The sequence below is a fragment of the Lepus europaeus genome, chromosome 23 (genome assembly GCF_033115175.1).
Source record: "Lepus europaeus isolate LE1 chromosome 23, mLepTim1.pri, whole genome shotgun sequence".
NCBI lineage: Eukaryota > Metazoa > Chordata > Mammalia > Lagomorpha > Leporidae > Lepus > Lepus europaeus.
In genome coordinates, this window is record NC_084849.1 from 5,104,611 (window position 1) to 5,123,260 (window position 18,650).

At 64.8% G+C, this 18,650-nt stretch overlaps 1 protein-coding gene across 1 annotated transcript; it reads right to left on the bottom strand.

Moving 5' to 3' along the window:
- Positions 1 to 317: 317 nt before the first annotated feature.
- Positions 318 to 11,153, bottom strand: RFLNA (refilin A). Its single transcript, XM_062182260.1, has 3 exons — positions 10,980 to 11,153; positions 2,360 to 2,469; positions 318 to 1,863 (listed from the first exon to the last, which is right to left on the bottom strand). The coding sequence occupies exons 1-3, from the start codon at positions 11,151 to 11,153 to the stop codon at positions 1,539 to 1,541; spliced, it is 609 nt and encodes a 202-aa protein (XP_062038244.1). The 3' UTR covers positions 318 to 1,538.
- Positions 11,154 to 18,650: the final 7,497 nt, after the last annotated feature.

Here is an 18,650-nt window from a genome sequence, read left to right on the forward strand (position 1 = left end):
CCTGGTTCTCCAGCTCTGCAATGATACTGTCGCCAGAAGCCCCAGGGCGAAGGGGGAGGGGCGTCCCAGCGGCCAGCTCTGCGCACGTCCTCCAGGGTGAGGAGGCGACAGGGTCTGGGATGCCGAGAGCTCTGGCGTGCGTCAGGAACGCAGACCCGGTGGCCCCTCTGCAGAGCCGACCCCGACCCAGGACCAGGGCGGGGCCTGCACCTGTGCGGATTCAGTGGCTCTGGGCTGGTGCAGGTCCAGCCTGTGCCCAGTGGGGTCCCTCGGGGCTAACGCTGTGTGGCAAGGAAGACGGCAGCTCCTCTGCATTTGCACGTCTCGTTATTTTTTATTACTTTTAGATTTATTTATTTATCTGAAAGGTAGAGTTACAGACACAGAGAGGTCTTCCATCTGCTGGTTTACTCCCCAAATGACTCCAACTGCCGGAGATACGCCAGGCCAAAGCCAGGAACCTGGGGCTTCTTCCAGGTCTCCCACACGGGTGCAGGGGCCCAAGCACTTGGGCCATCTTCTACTTTTTTCCCAGGCCATAGCAGGGAGCTGGATCAAAGTGGAACAGCCGGGACTCAAACTGGCGCCCCCATGGGATGAGCTTAACCCGCTATGCCACAGCACCAGTCCCTGCGCGTTTTATTTAAAATTCGGGCAATCTTAAGTTAGCAGTCTATCAGAAAAGCTCTCCGAGTAGATACAAAATATCCAGTTCTTCTGCCTCTTTGGGTGAGCCTGGAGCGGCCCCCCCAGGGCTCCTGGGGGCCAGCAGGGGGCGCTGGGTGCATCCAGATCTGAGCCAGGGAGGCAGGCAGAGGGTGGGCGGCCCCGGGGGTGGGGATGTGCGTGGCTCGGGGGCTCCTTCAGCGAGCAGCCCGGGAAGCTGCCAGCCAGGTCTCTCCTCACTGGCCTTCCTCCCACAGTGTCACACGTGCCAGGGAGAGCCGTCTGTGCTAGGGCCCGGCACGTCTCCTACAGAGGCAACCAGGCCCGAGGACAGGCGGCCGGCCCCCACGCTGTGTCTAAGCCAATCGCAGAGCCTCCAGCAAGTGGCAGTGACATTTCCCAGTGTCCCCCCGGGCACCTGGCACAAGGGCTCGTAGGGCTGAGTCCTGGTCCTGAAGGTGTCGTGTGACGGTGTTGGCTGGGGACACCCCGTGGCGTGGCCAGAGGCTTCCGTTCAGGTGGGGCCCCAGGACCCTGGGACACCGTGTCTGGACACTTTCCGGGCAGCCCCAGCCAGCTGGACACGCACGACTTGGAGACGGCCCTCCCCGGAGCAGGGGTCTGGGGGGCAGCCGGCTTACAGGCCCATCCAGGCCTGGCTTGCCACCGGGCGTGCCCAGACTGCCTGGCCCGCTCGGGGCCTAACAGAATGGACGCATTGATCGGCTCCTCCGCCCTGGGACGGGGCACCGGCAGCCCAGCTGGGGGCGGGGCAGGCGGCCAGGAGCAGCCTCGCTCTCCGCTGGTCGGGAGCCAGCTGGCCTCCTCCCGCTTCCTGCCCCGGGGCCGGCCCCTCCCAGGGCTCCCGGCCGTCAGAGCACCGCGGGGCCGGGCGCGGGGTGCCCGCACAGCTGCAGCCGCACGCTGGAGGTGAACCAGCGGCTGGGCCGGCCCAGGCTGCAGTGCAGGGTGGTCCGGAAGGTGCTCCTGGTGCACTTGGGGAAGATGATGGTGGTGCTGAGGAAGCGCAGGGCGCGAGGGCGCGGCTCCAGGGTCAGCTGGCTGCGGTAGCTGCGCCACGAGCAGTCGGGCGCCGCCACGATCGTCTCGCTGTAGGCCGTGACCGTGGGCACGGGCGCGTAGACAACCTTGTCCTGGAAGTGCTTCTCCGAGGCGTACTTGACCTCCGAGTTGCAGCTGGGAAGGGCAGGGAGGGCGCAGGTGAGGCCAGGGAGGGGCTTGGTGACCTCACGGAGAAGGTCAGAGAGAAGTCCAGGGACCGGCCCAGTGCCCGGGAGACCACGGAGGCGCCTGGCTCAGGGGGTGCTGGGCTGGCAGTGGAAGGTCCCCAAGGTGGACACTCACTGACGGCCTTTGTGAGTCTGACCTGTCCATCACGGGGACAAGGACGCCCTAGGGCTCAGCCATGGGGGCTAGGGGGCTGCCACCCGGCAGGGTGAGCTCACAGGGACACTGAAATGACAGCAGCATAGGCCAGGTGAGGCCCGGGGGGAGGGGCAGAGGTGCAGGGACCGGGGCAAGGGGCAGGGGGCTGCCGGGGTCAGCGCCTCTGAAATCCGGGTGGGCTGCGGCTGCGGGGACGAAAGAGCCGCCTGGAGGGCGGGGTGGGAGCCTGCAGAGCCCCCGCGGGGGAGTCAGCCCAGCGCCCGCCCCCAGCCCGCAGCGCACTCACCGGACTTCCTGTGAGGGCTCCGGGTTCACCTTGATGGTCTCCCCAAAGAACACGGGCAGCATCCGGGGCCTCCTCTCCGGTGCGGGGGCTGCCTGCGGGAGGGGAGGGGGCTGTGGGCACGGCAGGACCGCCCGGCACCCTCCCAGCCCCGGCCTGTCTGGAAGCCAGCTCTGTGGGCTCTGGCACACCTGCCCATCAGCCTGCGGGGCCTCCTCCTGCAGCCCCCAGACCCAGACCCAGGCTCTGCAGAACTGGGGCTCCTTGCAGCCCACTCCCTCCGGGGACAGTTCCCAGCCCTTCCTGGCACTGTCACCAGAGGGGCAGTGAGACCCTGCTACACCTGCACCTGGGACCCCCCAGGGCTGGGGGCGGGACACGCAGGGAGCTGGCCCAGCCCATGGAGGGGCACAGGAGCCCAGCGTGGCAAACGTCCCCCGTGTGGGCTCCCGGCCCTGTCCACCCAGCATCCCCTTTTCCTGAGCACAAGGATTGCCTGAGGCGTGGGCGTATGACCCACACTGGCCAATGCTCGGGGTTTCTGGTGGAGCAGCAGTGAGAAGAGCCCCCCCACTATGGTTAAGTGGGAGGGGAGGTGGGTGCACCTGGCGGCACCAAGGAGTGTGGTGAGGGACCAAGTCCTGCGGACGTCACTTGGACGCCTGGACCAAGCCGTGCCTGAAGCCAAGCCCTGAGGGTGAACCCCGCACGAAGCGGTTGAGCTGCTCTGGTGGGCAGGGGGAAGCTCCCGCCGGCCGCTGAGCGGGACCACCCCTCCGGGGTGCAGTCAGCACAGTGCAGGCCCCTTCCCCGTGCTGGGCTCAGTCTCTGCTCTGTCTCAAAGCCCCTCCTCCAAGATTCCTGCCCCCTCACAGAAACAGAGACCACCAGGTGGCAGGAAGTGGCCTGGGGGTTCCTGCCCCTCCCAGTACAGACCTCCCACTCCTGCCGTGCTCTGCACCCCAGGCTCCACAGCTCCGGGGCCTCCCTACCCCTGCCCCGGAAAGCCCTGGACAATCTGTCCCAGGTCTTCAGCAACCACAGGAGTGCCCCTGACCCAGTCAACCACGGTCCAAACACACTAGATGGAAAGTTCCGGAAACAACCAGTCCGTCAGTTTCCCAGGCAAGTTGTTAGAGGATATAAATTCGCCGGTCTCTTCCTGTGCCTGACTTATCAATCGCACTTTACCACGGGAGGCACAGGACCAGGCAGAGCAGACGGGGTCTGGGGGCTGCTTGGTTCCAGCAGACACTGGGACCATGGTGAGGAGGAGGGGGACAGCCATGTGAGGCCAAGGGCCCTCCTGACCCCACAGGGAGCGGTCCCCAGGGTAGGAGGAAGCTGCTGGACTCTCCCATTCCCCCCAAGGACAGCTCCCTGGGGCAGGTGGGCACTGGCTGCGGCAGCCACATCCCCACCCAGACCCCGCCAGCCCCCGGACCGTCCAAGTCACACGCTTATTCCCAGACTTGCAGCCATTCGCACCCAGAGCTCCCGTGGGCTCGTTCCCCACACCCTCCCCACCCCTGCATCTGGTGCACCTGGCTCCCAGGGGACATCAGCACAGGGCTCCTGCCTCCTCTGGGGCCACCGAGCACCACGCCCACAGCGCCCAGCAGCCTCCGCGACTGGCTGAAGTCCAGGCTGGCCCCGCAGTGCAGCCCCGTGACTGGCTGCTCACAGAAAGAAGCCCCTCCCCAAAGGTCATGACCCAGGTTTTTGCTGAACACCTACTGTGCGCTGGCCGGGGTGGGTGGGACAGGCACAGCCCTGCCCTGCTCTGCCCCAGGAGAGGCACCAGGGAGGGTAAGGGATGGCACCAGGTAGGCGGGGACGAAGCCCTCGGGGCAAAGACTTGGGCCCAGTGGACTCCTGTGGGGCTGTCCTCCGGGCCAAGCCCAGCCACCTCGCTCCCCGGGCTGCCAGGCAGGCAGAGAAGGCTGGGCCCGGAGCAGGGAAGCACCTCGAATCCGCCCAGGCTGGCTGGGGAGCTGCGAAGGCCCCCGGGATGCCGGGAACCGGTCCTTCTGCCGCCGGAGGGTCCCGGAAGCCCGCCAAGCGGCCAGCAGGCAAGGGGGCCGCCTCCCGCAGCCCAGAGGGCCCCGGACCTGGAAGCCAGGTTAGGGGGCTCCTGGCAGGGAGGAAGCTGCAGGTGGGGCTTGGGCAGGGCCCCAGGGCACCTGCCTGGGCCCACTCCGCACTCTCCTGAGCAGGCGTGGGGCCAGAGCAGGGCTCCAAGGGGCACAGGGCCCAGGGCACGGTGGGCAGGGAGCTGCGGGAGAAGCCCAGGGAGACGCTCCCTGCCAGTGGAAGCAAAGGCACGGGGTGCCGTGGGGGCTCCACCTCCCTAGCTGCTGCCCACAGCCACAGCGGCCAGAGAAGGGGAGAGCCTGGGGCCCCGGCAGGATCCCTGCTTGGCTGGGCAAAGGCCCTGGGAGAGAGCCCACAGCTGACACAGGATGGGCCCACGGACCGTGAACTTCAGTCTGGGACCAACAAGCAGCCCTTCAGTGGAGGAGTGGGTGGCAGGAGAGGCGCTCCAGGGTCCCTGTGGCTGCCGCTAGGGAGATCCAGCCAGCCAGGGAGACCCCACTCTGGAAGGAGGCCAGGGCACACGGGGCCTTTGCACGGGCTCAGACGCTGTCGCCCACGGCCACTGTCCCATGGTGTGGGGAATGAAGCCTCACCGTTCAGCACGCATCCGGAATGCGCTCTCAAGGCACAAGCTCCCATACCGGGCGAAGGCTGACCCTGACCCTCACCTGCGAACATGGCGGAGCAAGGCACGGACACAGAAATCCGAGTGGTCATCCTTCTCGGGATCGGCTTGTGGGTCGCCGAGGGCCAGAGAGGCCCCAGGGCCTGGCCCCAGAGCGGTGGAATTGGGAGTGAGCACACACCTGCCAGGCCACCCTGGCACCTGCTTTCAAGAAGATGGCTCACTCTGGGCCGGGGCAGGCCCTCACTGCCATAACGGGCACCCTGTAAGAGGAGGGGCGGGCCCGGCGCTGTGGCGCAGCCGGCTAAGTTGCTGCCTGCGGTGCCGGCATCCCATGTGGGCACCAGCTCGAGTCCCGCTGCTCCACTTCCGATCCAGCTCTCTGCTGTGGCCTGGGAAGGCAGTGGAGGATGGCTCAAGTGCTTGGGCCCTGCACCCACGTGAGAGATCAGAATGGAATCCATCCCTGGCCCAGCGCTGGCCGCTGCAGCCATTTGGGGAGCGAACCAGCGGATGGATGATCTCTCCTTCTCTCTCTCCCTCTCTGTAAGTCTGACTTTCAAATAAATAAATCTTTAAAAAGAAGAGGGGAATGTGGACATGGGGCCATGGGGCCAGGTGAGGGACTGGGGCAGAGGCTGGGGTAGTCCCATGGGCAGCTCCGTCCCCCGCTGGGCAGCGGCGGGGACAGCTCCTGCCTGGAGCCTTCAGGGGGCCACGGCCCTGAGCAAGGAGGGGGCTGCAACCCAGGGGACGGAGGGCTGGAGCAGGTGGACTCGGAGCTCAGCCTCACGGAAGCCGCTCGGGTCCAGATGTCACCGAAGGAGGCCTGGGGGTTCCGAGGACACGCCTGCCTGGGGGCCCTGCAGGTCCCCTTCCTCCAGAGCCCCTGGAAGGGCGTGGCCTCTTTGTCTTCCATCCCACTCCAGGTGCACCTGCGCAAAGCTGGAGCCACTGCATCTGGGATGTGGCAGACACGGCTGAAAGCAGGCGCCAGAGTTTCTGCTACAGACACACTCACACACACACTCACACTCACTCACACACACTTACACACACACCCCCACACACACTCACACACCCACACACTTACACACACATACACACTCACACCCACACACTGACACACACACTCACACACTCACATACCCACACACACTGACACACTCACTCACTCACACACACTCACACACACACTGACACACTCACACACACATACTCACACCCATACACTCACACACCCACACACACTCACACTCACACACCCACACACCCACACTCGCACACACTCACAATTCACACACTCACACATTCACACAACACTCACACACTCACACATTCACACACACTCGCACACACAATTCACACATTCTCACACACATACACACACTGACACACACACCGACACACTCATACACACACATTCTCACACACACTCACATACACTCGCACACACCCACACATTCACACATACACACACATACTCATACACACACTCAGTCACACACACTTGCATGCACACACACTCACACACACACTGCCAACTGCCTCCCTTTCTGCAAACAGGTTCCTCCTGGCACGCCTGGCTCTCTTCCATCTGAGCATGCTCAGACAGCCTCGAAGCTCAGGTACACACCTGTGAGCCTGCCAGGGGCAGCAGTCTGTCCATCCGTCCAGCTGTCCACCCAACTCTGTATAAGCCACCTGCGCCCATCCACCCATCATCCATCCGGGTCAGCTTACCTATCCACCCACCCACACATCCGTCCATCTTTGTCTGCTTAGCCATCAGTCCACTTGTCCATCCCCTCATCCACCCATCATCCATCCGTGTCTCCTCACCCATCTGTCCATCCATCTGTCCGTCTGTCCTCCCCGGCCCCGGGTGCTGACCCCAGAACCCGCTCTCCTCTCCTCACTCTCAGTGTCACCATCACAGACCAGGGACAGAGAAATGAGAGGACCCAGGAGTCCCAGCGATGACAGTGAGGTCTGAGGACATGGCCGTGCTCCCAAGGGGCCGGGCAGCCCCAGGAAATCCTCATGGATGGGCAAAGGCCCCCTCCTCCCAGCCACGAGTCTACGGATCCAGCCCACAGGGGTTTCTCTCAGAATCGGGCTCCTGGCCTTAGGGGGATCCTCCCGCAGGCTGCTTCAAGACCTGTGGGTGCCCAGATGCATGGGACAGGGAGCGGCGCGGCGCTAGCTCAGGGGCGGATGGGGGCACCTGTGCGTCCGGGAGGCTGCAGTGGCTCAGCCTGCCATCTGCGCTCATGGCTCCGGGGCAGGGGAATCCCTCGCCTGGCACCCAGAGAACACCACCCAAGACCCCGCCAGTCCCTGCGGCCTCCCCAGCAGTCGCACGGGGCAGGGCTGGTCCCCCACTCTGCCGACGTTAGCCCCCGTCTCCCCTGGCCCTCCCAAAGACACCAGGGCAGACAGGAGGGGCACCAGCGTCTGCTCCGCCTCCCGCTCCCGCCCTGGGAGCTCGGGGACTCGGAGCCAGCAGCTGCCTTGTTCTCAACCCACAGCGTCACCGGGCTGAGCGTGTGTGACTGCGGCTGACTGGTGACCCCGGCCTGGCTGACAGCTCGGCCCCCTGCGGCCCACCTGTGCCCCTCCCAGTCAGTCCCAGCCCTGACTGGGTTTCTAACTTGGGGAATGCGGGAGCTCAGGAAGCCTTTTACAAGGTAAAAACACGGCCGCCTTGCGGCGCCGGCACACCGGGTTCTAGTCCCGGTCGGGGCACCGATCCTGTCCCGGTTGCCCCTCTTCCAGGCCAGCTCTCTGCTGTGGCCCGGGAGTGCAGTGGAGGATGGCCCAAGTGCTTGGGCCCTGCACCCCATGGGAGACCAGGAGAAGCACCTGGCTCCTGCCATCGGAACAGCGCGGTGCGCCGGCCGCAGCGCGCTACCGCGGCGGCCATTAGAGGGTGAACCAACGGCAAAAGGAAGACCTTTCTCTTTGTCTCTCTCTCTCTCACTGTCCACTCTGCCTGTCAAAAAAAAAAAAAAAAAAAAAAAAAAAAAGTAAAAACATAGCAGCCACAAGTGGGGTTTTTCAAAGACCAAACAGTGTTTTCCTCTCTGGCTTCAGCTCAGAGGCCCCTTCCCCGCCTGCCCCTCACTCCTGCAGCCCCAGCTGCCTGCACCCATCCTGCTCCTGCCTCAGGGCCTTTGCACTCGCTGGGGCCGAGACGCCCTTCAGCCCTAGAACCACTTCCTGTAAATCCCACTCCTCCAACTGCCCCATCTCAGTCAGGGTCTGAGGCGCCCTTCCCGGCCCACCTGGCACAGCCACACATGTAAGCTGGTGCCGAGGCTCCCCCTTAGAACGCCAGTCCCAGGGCTGGTGCTGTGGCGTAGCTGATAAAGCCGCCACCTGCAGTGCCGGCATCCCATATGGGCACTGGTTCGAGTCCTGGCTGCCCCACTTTCGATCTAGCTCTCTGCTGTGGCCTGGGGAAAGCAGTAGAAGATGGCCCAAGTGCTTGGCTCCTGGCTCCTGGCTTTGGATCGGCCCAGCTCTGGCCATTGCGGCCATTTGGGGAGTGAACCAGTAGATGGAAGACCTCTCTCTGTGTCTCTCCCTCTCTCTGTCTGTAACTCTACCCCTCAAATAAATAAATAAAATCTTTAAAAAATAAAAATAAATAAATGTCTTTTAATAAAAAAGAATGCTGGTTCCACGAGGACGGAGACCTTCGCCATTGTATTCACTACTGCGCCTTCCATGGTGCCCAACAGTGCACACAGCAGGTGCTCGATAAGCACTGGGGGACCAGGGACACGGCCCCAGCATTGCACCGGGTCTGTGGGCATCAGCTGCGTCCCCACCTTTGATCCAAGAATGAACAAGAAAGGCCCCGTGGGGAAGCAGGGTCTTCAGTCCCAGGCTGGCCACCGAGGCTGTCACTCCCATGGGGTGGGGTCATCCCTGCCCACACGGACTGCAGCACGGGGACCATCGGAAGGCAAGTCCTGTTCATTAAGACTGAGCGGGGGACTCTGTCCGTCCAGCACCCTGGAGGACAGCGAGCCCAGGGTGGAGCTCAGAGGCCAAGGCTGGGGACAGGCAGAGCCGGGTGCCACCCGCTTTGATCGGAAGGCAGAACGGAAATACCCGGCCTGCGCAGGGAAGCCAGAGGCCTTGCCAGTGACGCCGGGGAAACCCAGCCCCGCTCCCCTCCAGCCCCTTGTGGGTGTTCGAGACCAGGAGCCCCGAGACTAGAGCTGCGACGCCCAGGTGCCCGGAGGAGACTTGCCCTTCACCTGCATGGGAAGGGCCCTGTGCGAGTCCTCGGCCGGCAGGGCACTGTTCACCCTGGACCCGGGGGGCGGGGCCACGGCGGGAGGCCCCAAAGCTGAGCAGGGTTTGCCCTGGGCCGACCACCTCCTCTCCTTTAGTTGAGAGCAGCAGGGAAAAGCAGTAGGTGCACGGGCGCCTTGTTTTCCAATACATACACGCACACACACGTGCACACACATGCACACACGCGTGCACACGCCTGCACACAGTTAATGAGCTACACGGAGAAAAGTGGGACATGTTTCCAGAGCAGATTCTGGCCCCGGACACGGTGGGTCCCGCCACCCCCCAGCACAGCTGCGTGCCCGCTGGACAACCCTGGGCGAGTGGCTGCTGCTCTCCGTGCCCCTACTGGGGACCACGGGAGTGGGTGCCTCACGGCCAGGTGTGCAACAGTGGCCCCGGCTTTGCTTCCCAGCCAAATTAAAAGCTGGGCGGTACAGCTCCACGCTGGCTTCTTGTCAGCGAGGATGGGGGTGCGGAAGCTCGAGCCGATCGGCCACGCACACAAGCCAGGTCCACGGTGGCCGTGGCCGTGGGAAACCTGCCACAGGCTCTGAGCTGTTCCCTGTTCTCTGGGCCCTGTGGAGGGTGGAGGACGCCCTGGGGGTGCAGTCCCCACACGTGCAGTGCAGGGGACCGTGCCAAGCCCCAGGCGTTCTCGCGGGAGAGCTGCCCAGTGGAGACAGCAAGCTTGGTCCCACGGCGCGTGCCCCTCCTAGCCCACGAGCCCCCAGCGGAGAGGCCAGCCTTCGGGTTCGCCCCTCTGTTTGGGGCTAAAAGTGGCCCCAACTTCTCCAAGCCGCAGGGTTTCCAAGGGAGGGGTGAACCCATCGGGACAGAGCATCCGGGGAAGGTGGGCGGGCAGGGGCCTCTTAGGATCCCCCTAGTGAGGGATTCCAGCGGGCGGGGCCCAGAGCAGCAAGGGAGGCACCGGGCTGGAGGCCGCGCGAGGATTTAGCCGGGGGCATTTCTTGCCCCAGGAGGGAGAGTTCAGGGGTGCAATGCCCAGCGCTGGGCAGGCACAGCCGGAGCCGGCAAGGATGTGGGACCGTCCTGGGGTTGCCGGCCACTTCCACGCATTGCAACTGGTGGCCTCCTCCCCCTGCGCACTGCCCAGGCCGCCCCCAAGCCGGCTCCCTCCCCCGGTGCACCCCAACCGCCGGGCTGCCTGGCAGGCGGCCACGCGCGCGGCGGAGGCTCCTGACCTGGGGCTCCAGCCTTCCCCAGGCGCGGCCTCAGCTCCACGTCAACACCCTGACAGCCCTGGGAGGAAGGGTTCCTGTCTGGCTTTGGTTAGGAAAAAAAAAAAAAAGTTCCCGCTGGCAGCGCCCGGCGGGGCAGCGAGCGGGGAAGGCGGCAGCAGGGGCGCCGGGCCGGGGGTCCGGCGGCTCCAGCTCGCGGGGCAGGGCTGCAGCCCACCCGGGCCCCAGCCGGCGCCGCCTCCCCGCCGGCCGCCGCCGAGCGCTCGCGAGAGAAGCCCCCCGCCAGGGCGAGCGTGGCTGTCACCGCGCCCCGGGGTCCCGCAGCGGCCGGCCCCACCCGCCCGCCGCCCCGCACCCGGCCCCGTCGGTGCGCAGCGCGCGTCCTTACCGCTGGGGCCTGGGCGGCTCCGGGGGGCTCCGCGGGGGCCGGCGCCAGGGCGTAGAAGGGCGGGCTGGGGCTGGGGCTGGGCGGCAGCCCGGAGTCGGGGCTGTCCAGCGTGCCTTCCCGGCTCTGCTCCTGGAGGCCGCCCTCCATGGCCTGCAGGGGCAGGTGGCCCACCATGTCTGGGGGGCGCGGGGCGCGCGCGCCCGGCTCCTCGGGGGGCTCCTCCACCGCGCTCGGGGCCCGGGGCCGGCGGCGGGACGAGCTGCGGGAGCCCCCGCAGAGGCGGCGGTGGGGCCTGGCGCCCCCGCGCCCCAGCCCGCGTCCCCGGGCGCCGCGCTGCCGCACCGGGCCTGCCCCGCTCGCCGCCGCCGCCGCCGCCGCGGGCCGCGCTCCAGCCGGGCCCTCCACCCCGCGCCGCGCTCCCGCCGCCGGCCTCTCCGCACCTCCCCGGCCCGCGCCTCCCTTTCTAGCCGCCTCCTCCGCCCCCTTCCTCTCCCCGCCCCAGCCGGCGCCTCCCCAGGGCGCTGCGCCACCGCGCTCGCGGCGGGGGCAAGGTGTGCGCGTCCCCGCCCGCGGGGCCAACCCGGGGCTTCCTGCGGCTCCACGGGCTCCACGGGGGCGGCTGGGACGGGAGCTGTGTGGGAAGGCCGGGCCTGGCTCGGATCTGTGACTGCACCGGACCCTAAAGGCCTCCGAGGCCGCGGAGACCCAGCCCCTTGCGCCTTCTAACCGGACTGTGCGGCCCCCTCGTGGGTTCTGAAGCCGCCACTGCCAGTGCCCGACACCCTGGGCCTTTGAGGCGGGGACCACGTGGCCAGGGGACAGGCGTCGCGCTCCCAGGAGAGGGCTGCTGGCTGCTCTCCTGCTGCCTTCCAGCCCCGGCACTCACAGGGCTGCAGCCGCACCCGGGGATGCAGCCCTCCCCGCTTCTGCAAGCCGAGCTCTGGGGCTGCTTGCTGGTTGCTTTGAAAGCCAGAGACGCCGAGCCTTGCAGGAGAAGAAAGCTGTAGTCAGTGGCCGGGGAGCCAGGTGCCCCAGAGACTGAGCGAGGCACCTGGCAGCTCCAGAGAGCCCCCCCGGGGGGGGGGTGGCGACCTTGGGCCCCGTCCTGGGGTGACCACACAGGCGTTTCCAGGTGACCCGGGAAAGGAGGACTGGGGCCCGAGGGGGATCAGCAGAGGTTCAGGTATCTGGGACATCCTGGGGAAGTAGGCAGGCTTTCTTCAGCCTTGGCCTGCTTGGCTGACCCACTGTCCTCTCCCAGGACACGAGGGGGGCGTGGCTCTCGCTGCATCTCTGGTGTCCAGCTGCCCGGGTCCCAGGAGGGCCTGGCCCGGCTCAGCAGCGCGGGCAAGACTGCTGCTGGTGGGACGTGGGGCTCCAGGAGGCGGCAGCCGCTTTGTAAGCGTGGAGCTGGGTGTTCCATGGGCCCTTACACCGCTGGTTAGGACAGCCCGGACCGGAGGCCTGGGGTCCATTCCCAGCCCAGCTCCTGGCTCCAGCCTCCTGCCTCGGCAGACCGTGGGCCGCAGTGGTGGGCCTGCACATCCTGGGAGGCCTGGATCCTCTGCCCCGGGGGCGTGTGGCACTGACCCGACTGCTCGCCTCCCTTGCGCTCAGGACACAGATGCGGAGTAAGCCAGAGGAGCACGGTCCCGCGCCGTGAGCTGCAGCCAGCCGTGGGCAGGGAGGGGCATGCAAGGAGAAAACCATGCTCGGGTCTCGAAATGGTTTTCAGATGTTGATCTATTGGTTTGAAAGCAGAGAGGGAAAGAGGGAGGGGAGAGAGGGAGAGAGGGAGGGGAGAGAGGGAGAGAGGAAGAGAGGGAGAGAGAGAGAGAGTCTCCCATCCACAGGTTCACTCCCCAGATGCTCACAGCCGGGGCTGGCCGGGCCGGGCCAGAGCCAGGCGGCAGGAGCTCTGTCCTTGTCTCCCGCAGGAGCCCAGGGGGAGACTCCAGGCCCGGACGCAGGCCCCCAGTGCGGGACACGGCGGCCCACAGCGGCCCATGGCATCGTCGTGACTGCGGTGCCAAAGGCCCACCCCACCCTGAGATCCCAGCAGCCGTTTGCACTGGCTGAGCCTTCACTGCCGCCCACCCGACCCCTGACCTTCGTAAGGTCCCCTCCCCCGCCCCGTGGGCGGTGTTTTCGTGCGCTTCGGCGCAGGCCCCGATGTGAGGACGGCGATGCAGCACCAGGCGGTGGGGATCCTCCGGCTGCAGCCTCATCTCACGCGGCCATGGGCGTCCGTGTGGCTGCCCTTGGCCAGCGCGGTGAACGGCGCACGGCCATGCTGCCTGTCGTGGGAAGCAGCCGTGACCCTGTGGTAGCAACAGCTCGCACAAAGGCCAGAGGTCAAGGACAGGTTCTCCAGGCTCTATTTCTTCTTGGAACATTTGTTCATTGTATTTTATTTGAGAGGCAGAGTTAGAGAGAGAGAGAGAGAGAGACAGAGACAGAGAGAGGTCTTCCACCCGCTCGTGCACTCCCCAAATGGCTTCAACGGCCAGGGCTGCACCAGACCTAAGCCAGGAGCCTGGAGCTCCATCCGGGTCTCCCACGTGGGTGCAGGGGCCCAAGCACTTGGCCCATCTTCCACTGCTTTCCCAGGCCATCAGCAAGGAGCAGGATCAGAGGTGGAGCAGCCGGGACTCGAACCTGCGCTCCTGGGGGATGCCGGCGCCACAGGCAGTGGCTTAGCCCCTGCCCCACCACACAGGCCCTTTGCTGCACTGCTGCACCGCCAGGGCCCCCTTGTGCTGCAGGCGCCAGGACAGCCCGCATGACCCCTGTGACCATGACCGCGACCTCCAACCCGTATGGCTCTGCTGTCACAGCCCAGGGGCCAGCCTCGGTTAATAGCTGTGCTGTGGACGCCCTGGTTTGTCACAGCACTACATGGTGTGCAAATGTCACGGAGGAGAGGAAAGGCCGAAGGTTCCTAAACACACCTGAGCCCAGGGCGGGACGTGGGGGTTGGAGGGAGGCTCCCTTGGCTCCAGAGGGGAGGGGGCTTGAGCCTGCAAGTCCGGAAAGGGGTCCAACAGACCTGACCCGTGGGAAGGCCCGGCTGCCGTGCACCGTGGTGGCCAGCCCGGGGGCACTGTGCGGCGGCTGGGCGGGAGTTTTCGGAATGGCCTAATCCCCGCTGCTTCCAGGGCTGGGTTAGGGAGAGCTGGGAGAGCAGGTCAGCCTGCCAGGGGTCCTCCGGTGGCCGACCCCGTCTGCGGTCAGACTGCAGGCTACTGGGGTGGGCGGGGGAGGTTGCTGCCCGCTGTCCCCGGGGCTGGCGACCTGCAGAGAAGGCTCCAACGCAAACATGCCCAAGACCCTGGCGTGTGGGCCGGGCCGGAGGCCATGCTCCTGCCATGTGACACAGCGACACAGCGGCCACGCAAAGACAGCCGCTCGCCCGCCCTGCCGCAGGGTTCCAAGGGCACGCCTGTTTCCTGGGGTGCCGCGTGCACACCCCACTCCTCCAGGGCCTGCACCTGTACTTACCCCCCAAAGCAGTCCCGAGGGAGGGGCGCTCTGGCTGACTCCCGTCGTCGGTCCTGCTGCACTGGAAAGATTGGCAGGCTGTGGGGAGGACAGTAGCACAGAGAGGGCAAGCGCCTTCCCTGAACTCACACAGCAGGGCCCGGTGCAGGAATGCTCAGCGGGGGCCCTTATTGGTCATTATTTGGGGGCCCCTGTGGAACAAGGGGCTGTCCCCCACCCCCCGAGTCATAGTCGCAACTGGCAGGTGCCGACACAAGCCCGAGGCAGCTCCGGGTCCTCCCCGTGGAGCACAGCGTCCACATGTATGTCGCATGGTTTCCCTGCTGGCTTCCCCGCCGGGCAACACAAGGCCCATGTGCCACCTGTCGAGGTAGCGCGTGCGGGAATGAAAAGGCGTCATAGCAAACACGCCCGGAGTCCTCCAAGAAGGACCGTGGCGGCTTGGGCACCGTCAGAGCGGGGCGGGAGATCAGGAGCTGCGCCGCAGGTCTGCACACGGGCAGGCGGGACACCTGTGCACTCTGGAGACACTGCGACCCGGTGAGAGCCCAGGGCGCGTGGATGATGGCTCAGATAGATGGGGGAGGGTGTGTGGATGGCTGGGTGGGTGTGTGGATGGCCGGGTGTGTGGATGGCCGGGTGGGCGGATGGCCGGGTGTGTGGATGGCTGGGTGTGTGGATGGCTGGGTGTGTGGATGGATGGGTGGGCGGATGGCTGGGTGTGTGGATGGCTGGGTGTGTGGATGGCCGGGTGTGTGGATGGATGGGTGTGTGGATGGCTGGGTGTGTGGATGGATGGGTGTGTGGATGGATGGGTGTGTAGATGGATGGGTGTGTGGATGGCTGGGTGTGTGGATGGCTGGGTGTGTGGATGGCTGGGTGTGTGGATGGCTGGGTGTGTGGATGGCTGGGTGTGTGGATGGCTGGGTGTGTGGATGGATGGGTGTGTAGATGGCCGGGTGTGTGGATGGCCGGGTGTGTGGATGGCCGGGTGTGTGGATGGCTGGGTGGGCGGAGGAATGGGTGTGTGGATGGCCGGGTGTGTGGATGGCCGGGTGTGTGGATGGCCGGGTGTGTAGATGGCCGGGTGTGTGGATGGCCGGGTGTGTGGATGGCCGGGTGTGTGGATGGCCGGGTGTGTGGATGGCCGGGTGTGTGGATGGCCGGGTGTGTGGATGGCCGGGTGTGTGGATGGATGGGTGTGTGGATGGCCGGGTGTGTGGATGGCTGGGTGTGTGGATGGCTGGGTGGGCGGAGGAATGGGTGTGTGGATGGCTGGGTGTGTAGATGGCTGGGTGTGTGGATGGATGGGTGTGTGGATGGCCGGGTGTGTGGATGGCCGGGTGGGCGGATGGCCGGGTGTGTGGATGGCCGGGTGTGTGGATGGCCGGGTGTGTGGATGGCCGGGTGTGTGGATGGCCGGGTGTGTGGATGGATGGGTGTGTGGATGGCCGGGTGTGTGGATGGATGGGTGTGTGGATGGCCGGGTGTGTGGATGGCCGGGTGTGTGGATGGCCGGGTGTGTGGATGGATGGGTGTGTGGATGGCCGGGTGTGTGGATGGCTGGGTGTGTGGATGGCTGGGTGTGTGGATGGCCGGGTGTGTGGATGGCCGGGTGGGCGGACGAATGGGTGTGTGGATGGCCGGGTGTGTGGATGGCCGGGTGTGTGGATGGCCGGGTGTGTGGATGGCTGGGTGTGTGGATGGCTGGGTGTGTGGATGGATGAGTGTGTGGATGGCTGGGTGTGTGGATGGCTGGATGGATGAGTATTGGATGGATAGGTGAATGGATGGGTGCATGGGTCAGTGGATGGGTGGGTGGGTGAATGGATGGGTGGATGGATGGATGGGTGTGTGCGTGGGTCAGTGGATGGCTGGGTGGGTGAATGGACACATGGATGGACAGAGGTCCTGACCCCTGTCGGCGAGACAAGGAAGGTGAGGAGTAGGAGCCCTCCCGCATGCAGAACATGCTAGAAGGAGAGGATCTCAACTCAGTAGGGTCCAGATGCCAACAGCAGGGACCCGGGCTGGGGACAAGGAAGGATTCTCTCCATGCCCTCAGCCTGGCACAGAGACTGGGCAACCGGGTCTTTGTTCTCAGGGTCACAGGGCCCGGAAGGCAGGCAGGTGAGGCCAGGCCGCTTGGCGTGGGGTCGCAAACCCCGTAGCTTAAAAAGGAGAGGAAGAAAAGAACTTCCTCTGGAAAAACAAATCCAAGATGATAAAAACCTGAGAAGTTGATTTTATCTTAGCGTAGCCAAGTCCAAGCACCCTAATTCTTTTTTTCTTTTAAAGATTTATTATTATTTATTCGAAAAGCAGATTTACAGAGAGAGAGAGAGAGAGAGAGAGGTCTTCCATCCGATGGTTCATTCCCCAGTTGGCCACAATGGCTGGAGCTGCACCAATCCGAAGCCAGGAGCCAGGAGCTTCCCTCAAGTCTCCCATGCAGGTGCAGGGGCCCAAGCACTTGGGCCATCTTCTACTGCTTTCCCAGGCCACAGCAGAGAGCTGGATCAGAAGAGGAGCAGCCGGGACTTGAACCGGCGCCCAGATGGGATGCCGGCCCTGCAGGCAGTGGCTTTACCTGCTACGCCACAGCGCCAGCCCCTGAGGGCCCTGATTCTCAGAGCAGATCACAAAGAGTGGTTTTTCTTGCTTTAGCTTTTGTTTTCTCTTTCTCTTCCTTCCCTGGAGACCTGTCCAAGGCACGGCTGAGTCTCCCCTGCACATTTGACCTTTCCTGCAGCTGTTCAGGTCAGAGATGACCTTTGTGAAGTTCAAGTTCAAGGGCTTAATCACCACGTCCCCGGGCTCCTTGGAATCCTTGGAAGTGCAGATCATCGTCAGACCCACGCCAGGTTTTCCTGCGGCTGGGCGAGCTCCCAGCAGGGTGCCAGTGACCAGCTCACTCACGGGGGGCCGGTCCCCGCCTGCGTCCCCTCCAGGATGTGAGTTGCCCACCCCCCACCCCTGGGGTCTTAGAGAAGCAGCGTTGGGGGGGGCTGTGCCCCGAGGGCAGCTTGGCTCTGGAGGATGTGCTGACCGGAGCCAAGGTCGGAGGAGCGGACGCGGCTTCCTCGCTTGACTCTTGGCCAGCCACACTCTTCCTACTACTGTTTTTCCAGCCTACTTAGCTTGGAGACCTGCGGGGGGAATAGCACAGTGGGTAGGAAGTTTTTGCTCAAATTCCAAACAAAGAGAAGAAAAACAAGAGCAGAAGGAAACAAGAACGGCGGCCACTGAAGAATCTCAAACGCTCTCGCTGAGCAAATCGCCCCGGGTCTCCGAAGCACACGAGGCAAGCCGGTCGGCAGCCTCAAAAATCAGCCGAGCGAGCGGAAGCCCCTTCGCCAGACTTGCTCTCTGTGTGTGCCGGCCTCCATGTGTCCAGACGCTGGGGCCTTTGCTTCGACGTCGGCCGGACAGGCCCGGGGTGTCTGGAAGCTTCCGCTGGCCTCTCTCACTGGCCCTGGAGGTCATTCTCTCGTGGCTGCTCTTCGTGCCCAGGCTGCTTCCTGGTGGGGAGGTGGAGGCGAGGAAAGGCCTTTCTGGGGACCAAAGGCCGGGTGCTTTTATTTAAAAAAAGGTTTATTTATTTGAAAGGCAGAGTTACAGAGAGAGGGAGAGATGATCTTCCATCCACTGGTTCACTCCCCAGATGACCACATGGCCAGGGCTGGGCCAGGCCGAAGCCAGGAGCCAGGAGCTTCATCCAGGTCTCCCACGTGGTGCAGGAGCCCAAGCAGTTGGACCATCTCCCACTGCTTTCCCAGGCTCATTAGCAGAGAGCAGATGTGGAAGTGGAGCAGCTGGGACTTGAACCAGCGCCCATGTGGGATGCTGGTGTCATGGGCAGTGGCTTTACCTGCTGTGCCACAGCACCGGCCCCAAAGGCTGGATGCTTCTCACCGTTCCGGGCCAGTGTGCTTACTGCCACCCCTGGGATGTCCTCCCTGACCTGCTCCTGGCTGCGCCTCCCTCCCTGGCCACCCTGTCACCCTGTGTTCCTCTGAGTCTCTCAACAGCTCTGCAGAACACCTGCACCTGCACCTTCAAGTATGGGGTTCACCCTGCGTGCAGCAGGTGCCTTGGTGGCGGACGCCCCGCACTTGCCTCTCTCACCGACCAGTCCCGAGACCCCGGAGTGTCGCTCGCAGGGTAGGT